This window comes from Ixodes scapularis, unplaced genomic scaffold (genome assembly GCF_016920785.2).
Source record: "Ixodes scapularis isolate PalLabHiFi unplaced genomic scaffold, ASM1692078v2 PGA_scaffold7__128_contigs__length_106722199, whole genome shotgun sequence".
NCBI classification, from domain to species: Eukaryota; Metazoa; Arthropoda; class Arachnida; order Ixodida; family Ixodidae; genus Ixodes; species Ixodes scapularis.
Window position 1 is genome coordinate 78,139,976 of NW_024609882.1, and position 24,253 is coordinate 78,164,228.

Sequence of the window (24,253 nt, forward strand, 5' to 3'; positions counted from 1 at the left end):
TAAAAATCCAATCAAAGATCGCTGTTCTGCGCCTAGGCGCACGCCGTCAGGGGCGCTGTCGGACGGGAAGGCAGCAGGGAAGGGCGTGCGCCATCCAATCACGAGTGACGGCTTCCCGGCGGATTGATCCTTCGAACCGGCGGAGTGATCTTCCGAATGTGCGCGTATTTGATGGCTTCTCGTTGGGACTCATTTTGTTTACTTCGGGTCTTGCGTCGTGCGGAGATGGACCTGCCAAATCTAACACCGTTGGAGGTGGAAATTCTTCGGCGGACGGCAGATATCAGCTCAATCTCCTACGACGCCACTCCTACGCGCGACGCCGATGCCTCGAACGCGACGGACTCGGACGACAGTTCGCGATGCTCAATGTCGACACCGGAGGAAGACGACGAAACCGACGACGCAACCCAGCGGCTTGGGAACACCAACTGGTAGGGGATGAGCTGTTTATTATACCTCTCATATGTATAGCTGATGCTGGTTTTCTGTTTTAAGGTGCCAATGCAGTTGCTGCGTGCCGACGGAAACCGTCGCAGAGTGTGTCTGCTGCCGTGACTACCCGGCCGCCGTTCGCAAGCAGCAGGGCCGGCAGAGCTGCGTGACAAGCCACCCGGATTTCCAGGGGCTGTGCCTCGATCCGGGTGTGCTACAGCTGGCCTAGTTGAACATGCGCTACTATGGTGAAAGAAACATGGGGGCAACCTCGAACAAGTGAGTACAACTTCGTGTACCGGTCGCGAAACTTGCTGTTCTGCCTCGGCCCCCGTTTTTCTTGCGTACGCATTGAAGCGGCGTGATAGCTTTGAATAGAAATCATCATTAGCGTTCAACTGCTTTTGAATGTTTTTCGCTTTGCGTGTCTGCTTTTTTCTTGTTTGCCGTGCTTTTTTGGTTCCATGCCCATGCCTCCCAAGCCGCGGGCCGAGGATAAGGACGGGTAGCTTTAGGACAGCGTCTATTCGCCCGGCAGCTGGGAGAATAATTTTTCGAAATTCTACCGACGATCGCCTCCCATTGGTTGTCTGAAATCATACAACTGCCGGTAGAATGCTGATTTTCTTGTTCTTCCAACATCTCATGGAAACACGTTTCCTGGACAACTTTTCCTGGACACGTATTGTCGACGCTGACGTTTCATCGACACTCGTTACGCGAATTGCACGCTGTAGGGACACTTCATCGCGCGTGTATCCCTCGGGCCAGTGTTAAACCCCCCCTCTTCGCCTCCGCTTTCCCTTGGCGACGGTCAATGGTCCAATGGGAGTCAACTGCCGGTTGAATTTCGGGGAAATTATTCTTCTGGCTGCCGGGAGAATAGATGTTATGTGGCTTTATAGACTGACATGGAGTCAGAGTTGGACTACTGTCTCTCGTCGGTTCTTGAGGCTGCTCAAGTAGTCAGACATTGCAAGGAAAACGTAGTCAACTATGCAAACGCAAAAAAATACAAAGGGAGTCACACAGACGCCGGCAACATCGCATTTCAATGGTTTGTTTATGGGCAAAGGCGAGCTTCTTGCCCACACTCCATTGCGCATGCGCGGCGCCGGTGGCATCTGCTAGGGGCGCTCCAGTTTGTTTATAAACATGAGTTGGTGTATAGTTAGTTGTGCCGATCATTTGTTTGTTTGCAAATACATCACATGCACAGCGAAAGGAAACATAAAAGAGAACCATAATATATGATGGTTTTTCCGGGGAAACAATCACAAGAGAGGTGTAGATTTCAGAGTAGCGAATATTGCTTATTACATCTGATTAGTCTGGTCATTGCCTCAGGTGTATGGCTGGTGGGTGTTCGTTACATTCAATAAATGTGGACATTGTTTCAGGCGCTTCCGGTTCGCTGCCTATAGGCAGTGTGTGCTTTGGCTGTGGCGAAGACTTGGACAGAAGAACAGGCGACCACTGCCCTCCTGCATGGTCAAGGCAATTAGAGGTCACTTTGCCAGCGACACCTATTCCGGGTTTCGGTACCCCTCCCTTTAAAAAAATAAAAGCGCTAAACAATGCATTGCCCAGCAGTCGTTCTTCGCCCAAATGTAATGTTAGGCGTTAGAACCAGATGACAGCTTATTTTTGTCCAGTACAATGTCATTATCGATTTTCATATTTCAGAGAGAACATTGGGAGTTTTCATTGGCTGCCATCTTCTTGGCGCCTTTGAGCACTTACTGCTATACTCCGTGTCACCTAACAACCGACTGCTGTGGATGCTACGAGCCATTGAGGCGAATCCAAGGCACTTTGAGAGTTTCCCATAACCTTTGAGAAAAAGCACGTTTTTTCAAGATAATTTTTTTTACCGACTTGACGGATTTTGTGAATAACACATTATTTTTGGAACAACGCCACTAAATACAGACGAAGGGAAAGACTGGAGAACACGAGCATGGACAGATTGTTTTCATGTAAAGCCTAGCCAAGTGCTGTGTTCTCGGAGCCAAATTGGCTAGGAAGACTCGAACACTAATTAGGAATTCTTGCTCTTATTCCTGCAATGCACATACAAGTTACCCAGTAAAAAGGCATCTTTACTTGACATTCTTTTCAGCTGAAATTGGATCTTTTGCTAACACACAAAAGAGCCTCGGGAAGATCCTCTTCCTTATCGTTCTCGCGGCGAGATAAGCTGCGAGCCACGCGCTTTCCAAGACGGAGCCGTGTCGCCGCGTGGGCACATCACTCCCGCGTAACAAGGCGAGGAGAAAACGTAGTTCGCTCTTTTTCAAACAATAATAGCTGTATTCTGTCACCTACAGCCAAAGATTTGACGTTGTCGTCAAAATATAATGTGCATGTGCCTAAAAAGAGCAATAATAATAACTTCAGCAATCTTTTCGCAGTTCGCTATTTCTATTGGTCCAATTCTATGGAGGTGGTGGAGACACGGGATGGACCCCGCAAGAGGATATAGTGCCTGTGTATTTCTATTGGTGTGAGTTTACTAGGGCGCCTTGCCATTTAGAACTGGTCATTTTTATTGACTGAAGCCCAACAAACAATATGCTTCCAAAAACAAGCTTCTCCAAAAAGCACTTGAGTGCCCCTTTAAGCCCTTTTTGCTGTGTTTATCTGCGCTCGTGTGAGTAGCCTGATTTTGGACAAAGATTAAAGCTCACAAAAAAAGTGAAAGCCGTTTACAACTCCCTGTAACGCCGAATTAGAGCGCAGCTCTTGAGGAGGAGGAGGGAAGGGTACTGAGGGTCACATGTCTCGGGGGGGCTCGGGGGGGGGGGGGGGGGGGGGTTAGTGACCGGGAATGGGGGTGGCACGTGACCCCCCAGAGAAACTTTTCCGCTAGATTTAGCGGGGAAATTTTTCCACTAAATTTAGCGGGGAAATATACCCATAATGCACCTGCGCAGTTATGCAGACGCCGACGCCGCTCAAGCCGGAAACGGGCGCCTAAGAGCTGCACTCTAAAATGAGGACGACAGGGAAGAAACACACACCACACACAAGCACTAGCTCACAACTGATCGATTTATTGTTACTTAGTAGATAAAGAAAACACAGAAAAAGAACACTCCCAATACAGACCCTGCACAACTCACTTAAAAAAAAAAGAATAAACAAATTGATTTGTTGTGAGTAAGCGCTAGTCTGTGGTGCATGTTTTTTCCCGGCTGTCCTCATTTCTGATGCGCTTTAATCTTCACCACGAATCACTACACTGGCCCAACCTTCCACCCTTCTGCAGACTGATTTTTCAGTCATTTTATAGAGTAGTTTTTTAGAGTTGCTGGGTTTTCACAGGAATTACGGGGCACGCAATGCCTAACAATTGCAGCCTGCCGTGTTGCAAATCTGGTGTGCCAAGAAACCCAAATCTCCGATATCACGAGGTGCCATCCAATGAAAACTTTCAGGATGCCTGGTTGCGAAACATTTCACGGCAAGGCACCAAGATCCAGGGCCGTTGTGCACTCACTATCAACGACTTGGTAGTCACTGACAACAAAATAGGTGAAAGCACATTTTTTTTTTTTTTTGGGACAACATTTCTGAAATTTAAACCACGGGCAATCTATTTATAAAAAAAAGATGTGTGAATGGGTCTCAATATATTAGCAATTAATTGTAAACTGCAATAAAAGAAAAGTTTTTACATTCTGGTCAAAGGGAATAAACACTACAATAATCACACTCTCACTATAAACTCATGCCATTTAGAAACGCTATAAATTGTCAAATGTTCTGGTGTAATTCTCAACAAATGCATGCGGCGGGACGAAGCAGTCCAAATGATCAAAAGCTACTAAACATTGCAGTTATAATATACGAGCAAAAAATACATTACGCTTGTTTGTACCGTCTTATTTATACCTCTGTTCCGTGCTCGCTATATTTACAGTTTCTTGGTACGGGGGAAACACAACTGTTTCTCATTTTTATCTTGTCCATAAATCGCAGAAAAGATTTATTCGCCTTGTTAGGCAGTCAGAGGCATGACAGCTACACAGCCCTCTTATTTGAAAAGAATTAGGTACTACTGTTCAAATAAAAATTTTCTATGATAATAAACTTGGTCTAACTACAAAAAAAAAAAAAAGAAAAAAAAAGAAGAAAGCTTGGAACAATTCAGATTGTAATTTGCTTTCAGTTTCTTCCTTGCAATTAAAAAGGTGCTTCGTATGCCACTCTCCACCTCGGTGTCTACACAGGCCCGCATTCGAGGACGAACTATGGTAATATCAGATGACCTTCCCTAAGGCTTTAAGTTATCTTTTATAACTTGGGGACCAAGGGGACGTGCTAGGCGTCAAAATATTCGAAGGGAAAAGGAACAAATAGAGACATTCTCCTTTGAGTCGCATTGCCCGTTGAAATTGAAATCTGTGATCACGGCTTCTGACCAATGTAAGATCCCTGCCGCAATTGTGTCTCTACTTCTGGCACTGATGGTAATTGCAGAGTTGAGCCGCTTTACCCAGCAGCTTCCTCGACGACTTGTTTGTTATCCTCCGTCTCACTAAAACCGTGCAGTACAGCCAAAGCTGTAAGGGAGAGAGTGTACCCCTACCTGTTCAAGAGGAGGGAAAGGAGGAACTGGGAAATTCTAGCCCTCCTCTGCTGTTCCTCCTTTCCCTCTTTTTGAGCAGGTTGGCATACATTCTCTCCTCTGTAGCTTTGGCTGTACTGTACAATATTAGTGAGACAGAGTATAGGGATCCCCTGCTATGGTGTACCATAACCCCAACCAGCAATCCTGAGGCAATGTACAAAAGGAAAAACGGAGCAGAATACTAGCATAGCTGAGTAGCGACAAACCTGTGCAGAGGGGAAAAAAAAATTTAGTTTTATAAATTAAAGGAGACGGCTAGACCTACTTCTTAAAATAAATGTGACGGCGGCCGACATCACCATTCGAAGGACTGCACACACTAAAATAGCTCAGATTTATGCCTTTCTGGATCGCCGAATATTATTTAAAGGCATATTTGACTAATTTTGCAATTATAACACATAGTTATTACTTTTATAAATAAAATATGAAGATACAAACACTAAAAAACCCAAATCACGTTTTTTTTTGGAAAATATTGTTGTGTTTTTTTTTGCACCTCCCGTTATTCTCATAATGCGCTGGAGTATAAACACGGTGTACCTCCCAGAGCCGTGAGCCCGGACGTGCGGCGTAGATGGTGACCGGGTCCTGAGCCCTCGCACCAGGAACGAAGCAGCCACCAAACTCTCCATCCCTCAGTTTCTTGCCCACCTGGGTAAACTTCTCCCTGCATTCAGGAGACGGGCAATTCTCGTAAATAAATCGGTTCTCAATGAAAGGCGTTACCTTGTACCTTTGTTCCTCTCGAAAATAGGCAGCTGCAAGTGCGTAGCATTTTGTGAACAATGTGATGAGAGACGTCGCAAACCTTCCGAAATTTGAATTCGAAAGGTTTTGGCATTCTTTGAACCTTGTTCGGGTTCGCGTTCGTGATGTTTGCAATGCTGGAACCCCGGCAAGGTTCAAGGGGGGACACTACCTGGGAGTGTCAACTTTTAAACCGCTCACTCAATCGGCGTGATATTTGCAGGTGGTATTTGTAGCCATATAAAAGAAGGGCATGCACAGTTTCAGGCCTCTGAACCAATTTTATGAGGTACTATATTCCCAAAATGAAGTAAAGCATAGCTTTGCATGGAATCTGCTCAATGAATCTATCATTGAGAAATGGTGTTGATAACAACATATTTTTCAGGTGGAATGCATTTGGAATACCTGTTGCTGGTTGCAATGAAAAGAACTTTCAGAAAATATGCATTTTCCAAGTGAAAAACAATTATGACTTTTTTTTTTAACATTTAGTAAGTTTAGCAAATTACAATTTTTCATAATAAAGGAACATGAAAATGCAAAATCTAAGTTCATAGTAACCGGCTTCTTAAAATTGCAGTCTACAAGCCACAAAATTAAGTCTCGCAATTGTTTCATACTGAAACGATAGATTTATTAAGCAAAATTAATGCAAAAGATTAGAATTGAGAAAAATGTGTTGAAAGTGCTAGAACCTCTGCTTTTTCTTTAGCATCGAATGACTGAAAATAATTAAAAAAAAATAACTATGAAGTGTAAACAAATAAAACTTTCTGAGAATACAGTTAAACCCACTTATAACGATAATGAGAAAACCTGAAATTACAATCATTCTAATCAATTATCGTTGTATCTGGTCAACTAATCGTTTCCACTCCAGAAACTCTAGAAACTGATCGTTATAAGCGGTAAATCGTTATATGCGGTATCGTTATAAGTGGGTTTCACTGTACTCTCTAGATGTTGGCAGATGTAAATATGGCATTTTTCAAAATCAACTTTTTATTAAGAATTTTTTTTTTTTCTGTGTAGTATCACTCCTTAAATTTGCAAAGTTTGAAGCTTTCGAGGTACCTTAAAAGTTTTGTTTTGATGGTTTCTAATTTCCCCAGTGATCGGGTTAGAAAAGTTTGATTTCGAATTCCTTTCAAGTTCATGTTTGTGAAGTTCTCGACTCTCACAGAGGTCAGAGTTCCAGTTTCTGATTCATACACAACGGTATTTTAATGGCTTTCGGAGCTGACAGAAGAGCCAGGTTTGGCAATGTGCGAGTATATACTGTGAACAGTCCACCTGCATTAATTCAACCTCGGTTAATTTGACTTATCGTTTAATTCGACCCTGTTCAAATGTCCCGGGAAAGGCCCATACATTTCTATAGAGAAAAAAACTTGTTATTTCGATCTCGAAATATAAAATATTGGTTAATTCGACCTAGCGAGAACCGGCAATGGGCAAACTACAAGCACGATTGGCCGTGCACGACGCACAAAAACAGGCCTTTTTTTTCTAATTGCGCATTGGGCAAGTTACAAACTCGATTGGCCGTGCCTGTCAGCAAAAACGCCTGTTTGCAAATTTTGAAGTGCGAAGAGAGAGAAAAAAAGAGCAAATGTTGAGACACGAGACAAGGCCGGGTCTCAACACAAAACAACCATAGCAACATCGCTGCAGAGCAGCGAGCGCCGATTGGCTGTTTGTGAGAGAGGGCCGCTGGTGACATCAATGCGTGCAACAGTGACATTTGCCTCTTAGCCGCTGGTGCAGTGCAATACATTCACTGCCCACCGGTCACCGCCACCGCCGCACTGAACACGTGAAGGACATACTGCGGCGACTCATCGTAAAAATGTTGGTCCACCACGTCCCATCAAGGTCGAATCAACGGAAGTTGACTGTAGTACAGTACTCTTCTCCCTAGTTGAAGGCAAAGTTGGCAAAGCCATCACCGCCACCAGCCTGGTAACTGACTTGCTTGCAACCTGAAGTCTGGAGTACAGTCTTCTATGATGGCGATCATACAATTACCGTAGAATACCGTGCATCTGCCCCATTCCACATTAAGCGCCCATTCCCAAATTTGTAAGATCTGAGAAAATACGCACAGTACATTTGTATGTAAAATTGATGACCGGGAAAGCGCCCATCCCCCATTTTTTTTTTGTGATTACCTCCAAAGTTTGAGTGGGCGCTTGCCTGGTATTTTACGGTATGTACTTGTACTTGATTGCTTTGATTTTGTTTTTATCGTACAGCTTTACCAGCACAGTACAAGTGCGGTCGTTAGTGATTTGGAGCAGTTGCTAAGGGTTAAAAACATGTCAAGTTAAGGCATGTTTTGGAGACTCAATTCATTAGCATTCAATTCACCTTTCAAGTGCAAACCATAAACGTGGCTTACATATCATCAAACTTTTAAGCATCGCAGGTTTGAACATTCAACATATGACAAATCTGCAGCAGAATACTTAAGAAAATTGTTGAATTCTTCAATGTAATAAGTTTGCAAGTTAAAATATCTTCTAACCTTTCATAATTCTTAGCTTCATATTTTAACCCCGGGTAAGAAATTAAGCTGCGGCACCTCCAGTTACGAAGTTGAAACCTTGCAGTTTTCTTCTCAGTCTTGTGATCTCAGTATCATTGAGGCTCTAGTTTATATTTAGAAATTTCCCTAACTACACGTATGTTAAAAGGAGTTCCTGCCATTCTTTCAGTTCACCCTAAAGTTCCCCAGCAATCCCCAAGGTGCACAAACATTTCCTCAATAATTTCCCCGGGACCACTTAAAACTCCCCAAGAATGCACCACACTTTATATTCCCTTTCCATGAAATAGGCCACCGCACTAAAAAAAAAAAGCCAGAGTTACCATAAAATGCAGAGCAAGCATCAACTAAAAATCAGGGAAAAGCTTGAAAAACTGGGGAATCATTATGTTTCAGAACAAAAAATGAAAGCCGTTAACAACTCCCTGTAACGCCGAATTAGAGTGCAGCTCTTGAGGAGGAGGAGGGAAGAACTGAGGGGAAGGTATACCCCTTCTCCCTCCTCCTCTGAATGGCCAAAGGTCATGCGAGGGGAGGGGGGGTCATGTGACCCTCGCGTGGTGCATTATGGGACATTTTCCATAATGCACCGCGCAGTTACGGCGACGGCGACGCCACTCAAGTCGGAAACGGGCGCCTAAGAGCTGCGCTTTAAAATGCAGAAGGGGTATGTGATGGATGGGCTTCACCACTTTGCACAGGCAAACCTGGAAAAAACGGCCGACATGGAAGTGCACCTTAATTAGCTAGGTGGGCTCAAAAGTCTGGGTTAGGCGTTTGCTGTGTCCTTTGCTTATTTTAAAAATGTTTCAAAGGGAACGGGTAGGCACTTATTGTGACATGGGCACATGCTCGTCATTTTACAGTGAACGGTGAAAGACTGTTTTTCATTTTCAGAGTGAGCAGGGTTGAGAGCTCACCTGACGGTGTCTCCCAGGTAGCACCTTGTGAGGGTCGAGGCCAGCAGTCGATCTTGCGCAAAGTCCAGCTGGACCACCCTCGAGTCCAGCTTCATCAGGGTGCTGGGAGGAGACTGGAAGAGGCTCTTTGCCTACATGTGCCAAGCCAAACAATAGCCAATCCATTTGAGTAAATCAGAACCAGCACCAAAGAAGTGACAAGCGTGAAACTGCAACAAAACTGACTCGCAACGATCGCCCTTAGAGGGGCACTAAAGTGGGTTCTGAGATTGTCTATTTATGATAACTCAATTTATGGGCTCTAAGTATCCCCAAAAACCTGAAATTACACTCATAGGTGGCCAATTTCTCTACTAAAAATCTAATAAAAAATCGGGAGGCGCCCCTCTTTATGTGCCTTGGAGCAGAGACCAAGGCGCGCTGTCAAACGGCAAACAACAGAGCCATATATAGGGGAGAGTTTGGCCAGTTGGTGTGGCCTCGTTCACAGCTCGTCAACTATGTCACCGACACGCTACGCAAATGCCATGGCCACGCCCATTTCGCCATCTTTAGCCCAACCGACGCCAAGGACTTATGCCCGTATGCTTGGCTCTCGGTTTCCTCCAACGTACGATTGTTTTATTGTGTTTTAAGTCATCCGCTAACAGTATTTGATCTGTGTCGTGTTTATTCAGGAGCCATATTATTAAGTTAGCACCCGGTTACCTTGTCTGTTCTCCCTCCGTACACGCCGTGTCACCAGCCCATTCATACGCTTCGCAAAGATTCGGCGCGTCACGCAAATTACGCTTGCGTAAGTATTTTGCAATTTTTAGTTCTAGTTGACGCCTCTTGTTATTTTAGCAGTTGGCAATGATAACAACTTATAATTCGCAGCTGAGGGGATTACCATAGACTGTTCCGATAAGCGAGCGAGTACGAGAACGCCACCATTGGCCGTATTTTCAAAGAAAATTATCTGCTAGATTGTAAAGCAAGCTTAAGTCCTTCGTCCGAGAGTTTCCTAGAGTTTCGTTTCTTTCTAATTGCATTTCCTCTCATGCGTCAGCATGTCAAACGAGATGGCTTGATTGAAGCGATTATAGGATGGCAAGCCATGCATGCTCACTGAGTGCCTCAACCGAACTCGCTCACCAATAAAACATCGATCTTGCTCTCCAAACATGTAGGAAGCCGGAAGGTTATAAATAAATAAATAAATAAATAAATAAATAAATAAAGGTTGTACGAGTTCGCTGGCATTAAAAATGACGCTGGCACTAACGTTTGTCACAACGATAGAGACGTGTATTTTATAACAGAAGGTTACGAAATAAACATGGAGCGACTCAGCGCCAGGTGGCTCTTCGCCAATGGTGAGGTTGCTCGTTTTAATAGATTTAGATCAATTGATTGGCTGTTCCTAACGAAGCTGACATCTCAACATCTATCGTCATGCCATTACATGAAAATTAATGAAAGATGGAAGGACTACAAAATTAGCCTTTTCGTACATGAAATAACATTTATTAGAAGGCATCAAATAAAAAATTTAATAATTTCATGGTTTGGAGAAGAAAGCAGGGGAAAGAGCTGCACAGGTGGACGTCTGTGTCTCATGCTCCGATTATTCACATTACACATTACATGCAAGCTTTGTGTAGCAACTATACTCTCACCTCAAAAAACAGTAAAAATATTGGTTCCTCATGCAGCATTACTAAATTCCCCCTTATGTAGATATGTAAGATATATGCTAGTTCATTTTAAATTCGACAGATGTTATCTCATCAACAACACATACACACTTCAAACGCCAAAAACATTGCTTCTTCCTCCGACGACCAAACCTTGTAAGAACTACTTTGCGCGGCATATGAACAATACACAACTTCCTTTTTCTTTGAGGTTGGAAACGCATATACCGTAGTTTGCTAGTTTTCGTCGCAGTAGCGACAAAACTGCATTTTATAAGAGTTTTAAGATAAAACAAGCATACTTACCTCACAAAGACGGGAACCTTCTGTGGACATCCACAATTGTTGTGCTTGATTTTATTTAACCATATTTTGAGAATTTTCTTCTTTATCTTTTAAAATTATGAATTAAAAAATGAAAACCGTGACTGCCATGATTGGAACATCCAATCACAGAACAACCGACCATTTTCTCACCACAAAACCTAAAAAAAAGGGGGATCGGTGGCTAAGTGGGCTGAAGCGCACACCCAGCTCGACGCGCGTGGAGCAAAAGCTCGCGCTGCAGAACCCAGGGATCCTGGGTTCGAGCCCCACCCCTGCCCGCTTCGATCTGGATGAGCATCGTACCGGCGTGCGGTCGTGTATCACTACTGCGTGGTGCACGTTAAAGACCCCAGGCTAGCGGTTGTACTGCACTGGCTAAATTGCTCATCTACAGTGTAAATCAGTGTCGCCCCTACTGGCAGACCAACCTTACGCTGTATAAATCACTCTAATGTCCAATTTGACTTTTTTTGAAGGGTCTGTACGCAGGATATGTACCATGCAGCCCCTGCAGGCGCATGCGTTGGGCTGGGATCGGTAATGGCAAACAAGCCCGCGGCGCTCCCTTGGCATTTTCCGTTGCTACGCGGTTGCTAGGCCCGACATCAGTTCTATGGGAGGAGTCTGGGACGAGCGACGGTACGGCGAGAGGTCACCGAGGACAATAGGTGTCCAGTACTTCGCCTATATATGGCTCTGGCAAACAATAAATGCTGTGTTACGTGCATAAAAAAGAACAATAATAGTAACGCTCGAGATCTCCACGCTTTTACTATTTTCATTGGTCAAATTTTATGGAGGTGGTGGGGACCCAAGGGTGACCCCCTCTCCCCCCCCCCCCCCTCCCTCCCCCAGGAGAAAATAGTGCCCTTGTATTTCTTTTGCTGTGAGTTTACTGGACGTCTTGCCATCCAGAACTGGTTGTTTTTATTGACTGAAGTCCAACAAACAGCATGTCAACAAAAACAAGCTTCTAGAAAAAGCACTTGAGTGTCTGTTTTAATTCCACTGTTACTACAAAGATGTCACACAATTAGTTGAGTTTTGCGCAAGGTTCATTACGTACGAATCCTAAAAGGTGGAGACGAGACGCTCGATACGGCGAATATCTGCCAACACGAATGATTGTGGTGAAGAACAAACATTGCTGTGCCGATTTATTACGGCTCAATTAACCAAATATTCCGCTATCCGAGATAGACAGGATACAGAATCATTTGAAAAATGTGGCATAGCTTCGGCGCATTCGATCCTACTTGCGAGACAAACAGAAACACATCAAGGGGCTCTTCTGGAAGAGCGAGAGGCACCACCTTTGAGGAGGAGATGTTGAGCACCGAGACCTTGCCCGCCCCGTCGGCCGCAAACAGGCGGCTCCCGGCACCGTTCCAGCGCAGGCACGTGACGCAGCTCCCTTTGTGCTCGTACGACAGCTGCAGCCTCTGCGGCTGGCCGCAGCCCGCATTGTGCTCCAGCACCAGCACGTGGCCGCGGCTGCTCCCCCAGAAAACACGCCGGATGATTATACGTACTGTCGACGGACATCTTGTGAAGACTAGGGCTGTGTGTATAGAGGTGCCTCTGCATAGATCTCACGGTGCTAAAGCAATTCGTGACACGCTGGCTCTCACTGCGGTGCTTAAGCTAGGGACGAGGCCACGCTATTCGATCTGAAGCGGCATTCGCACACCCCTAGTGAAAATGTACTGGCTGTTTGGTCTATCCAGGCGGTCAGAAAATACCTCTAGTTAAAGCTGCAGTCCAAGATATTTTCACATCAAAAGACGAGAGAGAATAAGCGGAACTCGTTTAATGGGGGACACTACCCAAGAGGGTTGACTTTTGAACCTTTGGCTCAATATGACTGAAATTTACAGCATATACTGGACGTTGCGAGGAAGAATGCAGTGCAAAGTTTCATCTGTGTACATAAATTATAAATGTAATTATAGTCGTTTTTATGAGGAACACACTGACTTTGTTTAGAAAAACTATTGTTAGAAAACTAATGTAATATCCAACGCTTTTCTTCTCCAGATCTGTAGCAGAACGCCTGGAGAGTGCAACTGTGAAAACAAAATTTCCAAAAAGTAATTTATTTTGCACTAACGTTGTGGTGAAAAGTCAGATAAATTTTCTCTTTTATGTTGTTGACAAAATCTTAACATATTTTATAAAAAGACATCCAGAAAGTAAAAAAAAACAATTCCACTGTTGCATTGCCCATAAAATTTCAGTTAGGAAAAACAAAGAGTGAGCCTTTCCTTCTGTAAGAATAACAAACAATTTTTTTCCTAAAGTGAAATTTATGCCAAAAAGTGGAAGGGAGAAAAATGCGTTCAAAGTGCTCCAACCTCTACCTTTTCTTTAGCATTGGTGGACCGAAAATAATTTATAAAAAATTAACTATGCTGTGTAATCTAACGAAACCTTATGGGAATACTCTGTAGATGTCGGTGGATCTAAATGTGGCATTTTTCAAAATCAACTTTTTTTTGCAGAAATTGTTTTTTGTGGGTAGTGTCCCCCCTTAATGGCCGTGGCGGACACCATACCTTTTTATTTTCACTGCCTCCCGCTTGCACCAAAATCAAGATATGGTGTTCTAAGATTTCTTAAAATATCTAACCTCTGCAAAGCCACATTTTAAAGAGGGACCTTCTGGACAGTCTTAGAATGGAAAATGACCTCATCCCAAGCCAACTGGTTTTACCAAAGTCCAATGTCGACTGCGATTCTCACGCTTTCTGGTGACAGATCCCCTTGGCGAGTGTTTCTACCGATCTATGCTTTGTTGAAGGCTCTGCTGGACAGGATTTTGAATCTGTCCAGACACGACAGAACCCGTTAAGAAAAACTTACTCTATGTTTGGTCATTGTGTCAATAGTGTCTCAATGTTTATAGGGCCATCATTGGCGAAAAGTGTTTTGAAACTAAATAAATATTTTTTTTAAATACCTTTACATTACTGTGGTGATTATGCAATTTGACGCACACAAACAAACTGTAGCAACCGTTGGTGGCACTGCAGTGGCCGTCATGGTTCTTGTCGCTGTTTTTGTTGCTCTTGAGAGAGTTGCCGCTGTTTTCTGGTTTGGACGTCTGCAGAGCAACGGTTTATGTTCCAAGAAATATGCTACAAAGTCCATGCAACATAGTCCAAGAGTGCCTCGCAAGAAGACGCAATCGAAGGTGGTCGTTCAAGCTCCTGGTCGTCAGGGCCCTGATCTTGAGGCGGGCGCCCGCGTTTTGGTGGCACTGTGAAGGCTAGGGGCTAAATGGCACGAGCAGAGAGATGCTCGGTTTCGTATAGAAACAGATTATGACACAACATTGTCCTTTGTGTTGCTGCATGCGCTTCCCTTCAGCACCAGCCGACTACAAAGATTTTGGGCTGAATTTTCTGGGTCACCAAGAGGGGGGCAGCACTCTTTCCTGCCCTTTCCACTTCTCCTCGTTCAACACGCTCTTTCTAAACTATCCATCTCTGCTGCCCTCTTTCATGCCATTTTTTGAAGATTGTTTAGCAGTTATGAACTAACCGACTTACACATTTCATGCTTATTTATACGGTTCCTGAGGTTGGTTAGCACTATACTCTGTTTCATACTTAGCGTGCAACGCTGCCAAAGCTATTGGCGCGAGCGCGTGGCTTCATCTATTGTTTTGTTTGCGCGAGAACGCGTGCAAATGATCAACGAGATCAAGCCCCATGCAGCGCCAGTAGCTTTGACAGCGTTGAACGCTAAGTATGAAACAGAGTATATAAAGCTACCGCTTTAGAACCACTGCCTGCTAGGAGACGGAAACCACAACTTAATATGGTCACAAACTAGTGGTGCGGGCCAGCTGCTTCCTTGTATACCAGAAAAAGCACCAAAACTAACACAGAGGCAACGAGAGACTGAAACAGAAAAAGGCGCCCCGTCCGCCCCGTCCTGTTTGTGCCTTGTCCCGTCTTGGTTTCTCTCAGCCCTTATTTGTTTTGGTCCTCTTTCTAGTACCTACATGCAAATGGTCATCTGTAACACTTTTACCACCTGGTGAAAGAAGAAAAGAATGTCTTGTGGTTTTTCTGACGAATATATCCTTGTAATCTTTATTAAAAAGCTACCCAAAGTGAATTCATTTTCAGAATACTCAAGTTTTAGTCGTTCCGGCATTCCATTTATTACCTCTAAATAAATTTAAAAGAGCCATTGAGAAAAGGGCACATAAAGGCTACACCAGAACCGACATTCAAATTTTCCTGCACATGCTGCATAACTTGCACAAGTTGAGCAGGCATTTTAAAAACGCAATATTTTATGCGCTTTTTTTGTCGGTTTGTTGGCATGAGCTTAACCAATATTTGTTTCACATCATCATGCTTCTTGTAACCTGTCAGAAACAAGCTGTACTGCACCCATATTACAACACTCGATGTCAGCTTTTCAATGTTGCCATTGAAGCCTATCGGCCTCTAGGACCACATCTAAAGCTTTAATTAAACTTTACACAAAAAAAAAAAAAAAAAAAGAAAGCTTATTGCGACTTGTTCTTTTGGGCTACTGGTTCAGATGTGTATGCTAATATGTTGAACCAATTTTGAGACAAATGAATGACAACAAAAATTTCGCTTTAAAGGATTTTACCGAAGTGCAGTACATGCCATTTCGCATTTTGACAGCCAAGTGCTTAAATTAAAAGCACCGTGCCACTAGTCAGTATTCAGAATCTACTGAGAATCGCCATAATAAAATTTGAACCCTTCTTTCGTAGGTAAATTTGAGTATGGCAAACATCTAAGTTTTTTGGTTTTAAATGTGTGTACCTCAGCAAGGTACAATGGCAACAATCAACGTATGGTATACAGAAGCATGTTATAATAACAAAGTAAACAAAAAAAGACGGCTGCGGTATGGGGACAGACAGAGCCATACCTGGTAGCAAGTGCAAGGATGTTTTCGTCCGGGCAGAGAGCAACCTGTGCAACTGAGCCGCCCTCCTTGAAAGGAAGAGAGACATTCAAAACAATCAAACGTGGAATGCTAACCTAAATTAGCTCAAAGCAATGGCTACATTGGCAATGCGCTCTAAATCGAGGCAACCTAGTGCAATAAGAAAATGCAGAGCTTAATATGTAAGAGATAAAGAAGAATACTTCGAGGATTTTGCAGGTACGATAATGTGCCTCTGGAAAAATTGTGAGAAACACAATACTGTTCTGTACAGTAGACAGAACTGCCAAAGTCCACAACGCGGTTCAAAATCTATGGTAATTTAAAGTGTCGTTTCTTTCAAAGGCTTCTTTAGTTTTTGTCAGGTTTGTGGGCACTCAATGATGGATGAAAAAAAACCTTCTTAGGGTGTGGTGAATGGTGTGGCGAATGGGCAAACTGCATCCCCCCAAGAAAAACATACCAACCTTGTTAGCAACTGTTCCGACGTAGGAAGAAGTGTCTCGTTGAAACATGAAGACATCCCCACTGGTGGCTCCCAGAGCAAGGTAGTGCTTTGAAACGTCAAAGCAGACATACTAAAGAGAAAAAAGGAATAAACAAAAGGAAGACATTACTCCCAATGCTGCAAAACAGAAAAACAACCAAAGAGGTAAGCTTTAATCAAACCAACGTTCAACCAAAAGTGCCACAAAATGATTCTTTATCCTTGACACAAATAATACTCAGAATTAATACTCAATGCATAGCAGCCACAGAAATCATACTTATTTTTCATACCCCACTCCAGTTTTTGTGTTATTGCTGGAAAAAAGATTGGGACATGTATCCTCCCTCAACTTTGTCAGGCATTGGAGGATAAAATGTCTTCAGGAAACCACACTCTATCAGAGGCCATCCATACTTTGCTTCACGTCCACCTATGCGATGCTTATGTGATAAGGGCAAATAAAACAGAAAATAAAATAAAAATAAAAGAGGTTCAGAGGATAACATGCAGCTGTCTCTTGTATTAAAAGACACAAATCTCTTAAAACTGTGTTATGGTCTATAAGTGACTAGCTCCACGTAAGAGTAACACATAATATGGTGCCCGGAAAGCGTCTCCGACTGCTGGGTTTACAGTGCCCCAAAAAGTGGTTCTTCGATTTCCGATCAACGACGTCGCAAGAGCGTCGCGTTATTGCTGGCCATGATCCTGGTAACGCCACAGCGGTAATGGCGGACGCCTTTCCTGCGACAGGTTGCCCTCCAGCTTGACAGTTCACTGAAGCTTCAACAGCGACACTCACGTTCACTCATCCCTTTTGCCGGGACTTGTAGCACCAATCGCTGGGGTCGCGATATCCGACAAGATGGTACGTTGGCTTCTGCAAGGTCCTCTGTTGCCACTTCGGAACCACTTTTGATGTATGGGCGGGATAGGAGGCTAGGCAGATCAGTCGAAGACGCATCCCAAGCACCGTGTGCACATGCGGAGTGCAAGTCGTCTGCTTCTTGTGCAGGAGTTCCAGTGGCATCAAAACGACGCCGAGCTCCGATTGGCTTTGATCGAAAGGATAGTGGGTAGACCTCAATGCTAGATGCCTTGAGGCCTACCCACTATTTCTTTCAATCAGCCAAGATTCGCCATCTTGTTGGCGAATCTTGTGTCGCGAAACTAGGTTTCGGGAAACAAAGTCCCCGTCTGAACGCGACAAAAAAATTGGCGCGCCTTCGAAAAATGTTGTGCGTGTTCCTCGCTTCTGGAGCAATTTTTTGCTGAAACCTTACCGAGGACTGTCAATCACTTGAAGGAGAAACGCGACGCTACCAATGGCCGCTTGACTTCGCTATGACATCTGACCTTCGAGGCGGAGCAAGCTTTTGGAGGAGCCTGATTTTTGGTCGATTCCGTATCCGAGCCAAAGCCGAAAAAAGAAAAGCAAACATGGCGAGCAACAAGCGGAGAAGCGGTGCGTACAGGCGTAGTCTTGGTCCTACTGGGTTGCAAGTGCGTGAAAGGTGTTTTAGCAGTACAGGGTGATGCCGCGGTACAAATTCCTCAACAGTCGCGACGAGTGCAAGCACCGCATCTAAACATGATGTCTGGGGAACTTCCTTTTAGCGGTGCAAAACTGTCCGAAATGCTTCGAGATCATCCGCCTGTTCTTTGACGTTCGCGGTCTTTCCCGGGTTTGGCAGGACTAGTAAACCCAGTGAGCCGAATCTGACGAAGTTAATTGAGTGGTATTAATAAAACAGACTGTCTCTTCACACTGTGCGTACTTTATATCATTTTGATGCGAGACGCTTCATATTCCCGGTGCGGATGGCAAGGTTTGGCAAAACTCTCGTGAGTAAATATGTCACAGGTTTCGCGTGTCAAACTCCACGTGTGAACAGGCCGATTTTGCAAAATCTCGGCTTCGCTAAACTGTGGCGCATTGAAAAGATGCATCGTGTGAATAAGAGCTCGGTGTTCTGACATCATTGCAACCTCTGTGCTAGAAGCAGACAAACATGCGCTCCGCAGTGACCCCAGGAAACCCTCGACCTACCTTCACTCTTGTTGTGTTCCGGATGGGCACGAGAATTCCGTCCAACGACTGCAACTCCGCGAGAACGAATTGCGGATGTAGAGCAGAGCCGGCTTCGGCTTCGGCCATGGGCGGTTGAAATCGCCTCGCAAGCCGAGCCCCGTTCTAGCAGACGGGCGTCCCAACATGGCTGCTCGTTCCTGGCGGCACTCTAGGGAGCATGACTGCTCGGCACTTTCCCTAGGAACGAAGAGAAATTTATCGTAGGGGCAAGCTTAACGTTTTACGTAAACAGGGTGCCTTATTAGAAAGAGTGTGGGCTTTCGAATGCTTTAAAGAGTAATCGCAGGGCAGCGCAGATGTCGCGCTTATGAATGTATTAATTGCAGACAACCAGGGATGGGCAGTATTTCAAATACAAGTATTTGAAATACGTATTTAAAATACTTTGTGTGTTTTGCATTTGTATTTAATTACAAATTGGGTAATGTATTTGACGTGTGTATTTAAATACTAAAACGTGAGTATTTCAAATACAATTGTAATTAAATACAATTTTATAGGCGAAAATACATTCCTCAAATTTATTGTCACTGTCCAGAGAGGAAGAGAATTACGTTCTGCACCGAATGCAGTGTCTCTCAATCAAGCACAAGCGTTTAGTGACTTTGTGATTGCGGTGCTAGTCCAGGGCAAGAATACTGACGAAATCGATGTTCACAGGCAGACTGGCTAAATAAGTGCCTGTGACAACTTGTGATGCTTTCCAGCCTGATTTCCATCCATATTTTTGCCTGGAACATTCTAAATGCGCGGGTCGTCCAGATTTTTGTAACTGGTGCGAGTTGTAACATAAAAAATTCTCTAGCTAGTGCTGCGCGTCTTGGTCGTCTCGGTTCTTTGTTGGTCTATACCAGGGGCGGCCAGGCTGACCCGGTCTAAGAGCAGCGAACAAAACCACGAAACTTCCAAGAGCCGCTGGGTAGGGAGAGGGGGGGGGGGGGGGGGGTCAAACTTTTGTCCAGAGCAATAACCGAAACTCGATCTACTTTCAATCTATCCGAGTCAAAAGCAAGCCAACTGTATATGTAAGGTAGCCGTAGCACAAGACAACCAAACCGCAAACTGTCTGTCGATATAAAACGCGTTCCATTTCTCTTTTTGGGAAAGTGCTCGCGTGATTGGGAGGGAGGGGGGGCGGGGGGGGTATTGGGGAAAGAAACCACGAGCCGCACTTTAACAAGCGAAGAGCCGCATGCGGCTCGCGAGCCGCAGCTTGGCCACCCCTGGTCTATACCAAAATGTAATCGACAAAAAAAGCTGCTTGAAGCTCTGCACTTTTTGTCCCCTATTACGTCCAAGCTGGTAACATTTTTTTTGTGATTATATTTCTGTTACGTTACTGGAGCCTTGCACACAAACTCCCGAGTGTGCGATGCAAAATTAAAATGAGATACCCAGAAACCCGTTCCAGGTGCCCTGAAGTCGCTGACGCAAATTTTGAGGAATGTATTTGGAAAAGTATTTGGAGGAGACCAAATACATTTGGTTGTATTTGTATCTTGTACTTAAATGCTTTTTTTGGAAATGTAATTATATTTGTAATTAAATACATTTTTGACGAAGTATTTTGCATTTGTATTTCAATACATATTTGCATGTATTTTGCCCATCTCTGCAACAACATACTAATTTAAAATCCCGACTTGAAAAATGCACAAAAATATTTTTGTTGGCACACTGCTGAATGAAATTGAAACTCAAGCCCACTTTATAGATGGCCTATAGTGGATACCTTTGTCTTTGTAACCTCTTCTGCTTTTTGCACCAAAATTCCTTTTATAGTACCAGTTGCCTTAGCCTCCTGACGATTCCTAATGCCATCCATTTGCTGCGGTTGATTCTTTTACTGTAAATAATCCACATGGCATCACTAATCATGGAACTCAATATTGAAGATGCCAAAGCACCGTAAATTGTTTGTTATGGCATTATTGGATTTGGCTTTGATTTCTGAAAGCTGGAACCTTGGGGTGACCTCACAGACCAGGGAGCACAACTATGGCAGCAGACACATGATCCCAAAAATTTGTGAAATTGGGACACAGTAAATAGGAAGAGCACCTGTCCCGCGACTCAAGGGACTGCCCCAAATTCTGAGATTGTGTCCCGCATCCGGAAAGAAATACCAAAATGTTCCCCGCATTTCACACTGCTGTAAAATTCACTACGCAACTCAGTGCTCTGCAGAAGAGCGGGGTGCGGGGGAAGTGCTGAGATCGCTGTTAACGGTGTGCACAGGCGTAGACTACCGGGGAAAGGGGGGGGGGGGGGGGGGGATAAGGGGCTTGATTCCCCTCTCTGAAATTTCACAGGAAAAGCAGACCCTTCCCCCCAGGGGCTCCTCGGGAAACAAATACCCTTGCTTTGGAAACCTAGGGGTGCACTGGGGGGAGTGGGCAAGACGGGTTAGTCCGGCCCCAGCCCTCCGTCTGGGAAATTGAAAACTTTCCACCAATGATTGCGTGAATCGCAATGGTACAACATTTTTTATTCAAGCATTGCGGGAAGTGATCGCCATTCTTGCAGGAGAACCGACGTGCAAGTACCATCATCGTGCCTTTTCCCTTGATGGAAAAATATTGCAAACAAAAATTGCTTGCCAAAATTTAAAAAAATATATTATTGTAATTATTTGAAATCTGTGCTGTGCCAATACAAAAGGGTTGCTGTGTAAAGCTTTCTTTAGTGAAGACGGCCACACAAGGTACAAAGCCTCCATTTCACAACGATCGGAAAAAAACAAACAAGATAAGGTTCCAAATTTGTACAGCAGCATGTTCGTAAAAGTGAGCATCGAGAGAGAACAATAAGCTCAAAAAGATTTACTGTTCCTTCTTAACTACTGATGCATTAAAGTCTGCTGCAGTAAATTTTTATGATTTCAAATGAGACACTTTCAATAAAATGTTTGGCATTCAAAAAAAGAAAAAAATACATCATTAGGAGTGAAAATTGTTCGAGCTTAATTATTGGAACAGAATATACAAGTGTTATAATAAGCTTTCGGAAAGCACACAATACTAAATGTGTTACCAGAGCCACATTTTGTCGTGTGCCTGTTGATAAATTTCCTCTAACATAATTTTGTTATTCTGATGCCACAGCCATCATAATACCATCATACATGTACATATAATAACGCCATACATATCATAACATCCAATAGAGGTAGCCAATTGGGTAATTAACATGGCCACTCAACTGTAAAGGTGTCAAACAGAGGTTCCTTGCAATTCTAGCAGTAATAACGTCAGATAAAGGTAGTTAATTGGTTATTTAATATGTCTATATATCCTAGAGCTGAAGAATAGAGGTCCCCAGTCCCAGTAGACGTAACACCAAAACTAGACGTCCTTATTCGTTGCCGTATGTTATTGAGTGTCCTTAGGTTCACGTAGCTTAGTGGGTGTCAGAATCACAAGTCTACAACGAAGTAGGATTTGTCCCATCGACTCGGGTTTTGCCTTCACGGTCATTCCTTTGTCAAGACGAGAGGTCAAGACTGCATACCTGAAGCAAAATATATTGGGTTAACGTTCAACTTCGAATGAGACAAAATAGCATGAAAATCTGCATCACAACCCAACAGATCTGATAACGCAACGATATCAGTGCCGTAATATAAAATTTAGACCATTTTCACGAGCTCCTAGAGGAAAATTGACAGGTACTAGGTTTCTGGCAATTTTAGTCGGTTTTATCTTAATTACGTTCATAAAAAACTAGACCCGGTAAGGAGTGTTAGCCAAGGATATACTTCCAAAGTATTAAGTTTGAAACAGCGTTGTTTATCAAGAAACATTTCGTCGGCGTTTTGCGATGAGGCCGAAATGTCAAACCTCTCTGCATCCACCGCGCGTACGAAGCGATCTTTTTTTCGACTCCAAGTTCAAAAACGATGGTGCACTAACGTGAATTTTTCGACTAAACGACAAATCAAGATCGACAGGAGCTAGAAATGACGATTAATTTGAAGAAGATTACAGTATTTAAGCCTACCAACTGGTCCAAACTGTTTGACGGTGAGTACCGCTACGTGCACTCGGCCAGCTGTTAAGTACTCACCGTTTGGACTAGATCCTCCCATAGACCGCGATGGAAGCACTTGTGATCCAGAGTGCTGTAGCCAAGGGAGCTAGCGCAGGCTTTTCTTTTTCACGATATAATTTAAGCACATGCGTCGCATACAAGTCAAAGATTACGGAGCGACAGACTAGACGAGCAGAAGGATGCCATTTAAAGCGCACATTCGTTTATGCCACTTCGGGTACAACATAATACGCATGATAACTCTTATCGGACAAAAATGATGCACATTTACTAAGCTTCCTAGGCTTGAACCGGCTTGAACCCTTAAGAGTTAAAAAGAGTTACTTTTGGGAATCACATGGTAGCACATCTATTGTTCTAAAAATTGACTTATCGAACATTTTGGGGAGCTAGTGGCGTCCTCTCTGGAGATTTTGAAAAACTGGCACGAGGAAACTTTTCGCACCTAGCTACAGGAGGCGCGGTGAGTGTTTTTCTTGCATGGTTTCGTGTTTTGACGAAGTTGAGCTCAGTAAAATTGGTTAACTCAATAAAACAAGCTTAAGCACTGTTCATCTTAAAGTAAAAAAAAAAAAAAAGAATTTGGCTAGATGGCAAAAGTCATCTCGCGATTCAAAAGGGAGCAACGCTTGTTCGCCAGGGGGGTAAAGGGTAAAGGTGGGTGAGGAGGAATGGCATATCCCGTGCGCCGACACCCGGGGTCCCAAGTGAACGATCGCAAAAGAGAGCGACAGAACACGAGAGAAGGAAAGCAACGTTGCCATGGTAAACGCGAAGAGTGAAAACTCTAAGCAATATAAATAGTGATAATTTAACGTTGTAAACTAAATTTTGTGCTATTCTAACGCTTATAAAAAGCAATAAAGTCATTACGCTGCATTAACTTTCCTTCTGTCGAAATCTCGGAAATCTGGTGGTTGCGCAGTTTCGTATTTCTCAACCGTGCCCAGCCGCGCCCACCGGCGAAGCCGGGTATATGGTTTAGTTTAGCGTTAACGCGAGGCCGTACATCTGCGCGCTATGCAAAAAGAAAGCTTCGAAGGGAACGCGAATAGCTTTCCACCGGTATGTTCGTGGATTGTTGAAGTTCACGAAACTGCTCTGATGATGTAACCGTGTTTGGGCCCCCGAGGGTCTGCCTGCATGATCCGCCGCTTGCGGCAGCCAGAATGTATGGAAAAATGGCGGACCTTTTCCTCTAGAGTTAGTATGTATGATCTCTATGTTGTTCGCTGCAGCGCTATAGCGCTAGTGAAGCCACCGGATGGAAACCTTGCTGGGATACGATTTGCAGTTTCGCTAGCCTTTTGCTGCGGTTTTCCAGCCTGCTGTAGACACGTTTTCTACTCGTTCGTCGTCATTTGCTAAATAAGTTTTTTAGG

General features: G+C 43.9%; 1 protein-coding gene across 1 annotated transcript in view; it reads right to left on the reverse strand.

The window, feature by feature from the left end:
* The window catches only part of LOC8051152, a 76,677-nt gene extending 53,628 nt beyond the window's left edge, over positions 1 to 23,049 (reverse strand). The window contains exons 1-7 of the mRNA XM_029967856.4: positions 22,887 to 23,049; positions 18,780 to 18,998; positions 16,707 to 16,817; positions 16,222 to 16,286; positions 12,612 to 12,792; positions 9,293 to 9,423; positions 5,615 to 5,741 (exon numbers count right to left, since the gene is read on the reverse strand). Coding sequence (XP_029823716.2) covers positions 5,615 to 5,741; positions 9,293 to 9,423; positions 12,612 to 12,792; positions 16,222 to 16,286; positions 16,707 to 16,817; positions 18,780 to 18,887 — 723 coding nt within the window. The 5' untranslated portion in view covers positions 18,888 to 18,998; positions 22,887 to 23,049. The remainder of the gene's footprint in view (positions 1 to 5,614; positions 5,742 to 9,292; positions 9,424 to 12,611; positions 12,793 to 16,221; positions 16,287 to 16,706; positions 16,818 to 18,779; positions 18,999 to 22,886) is intronic.
* Positions 23,050 to 24,253: the final 1,204 nt, after the last annotated feature.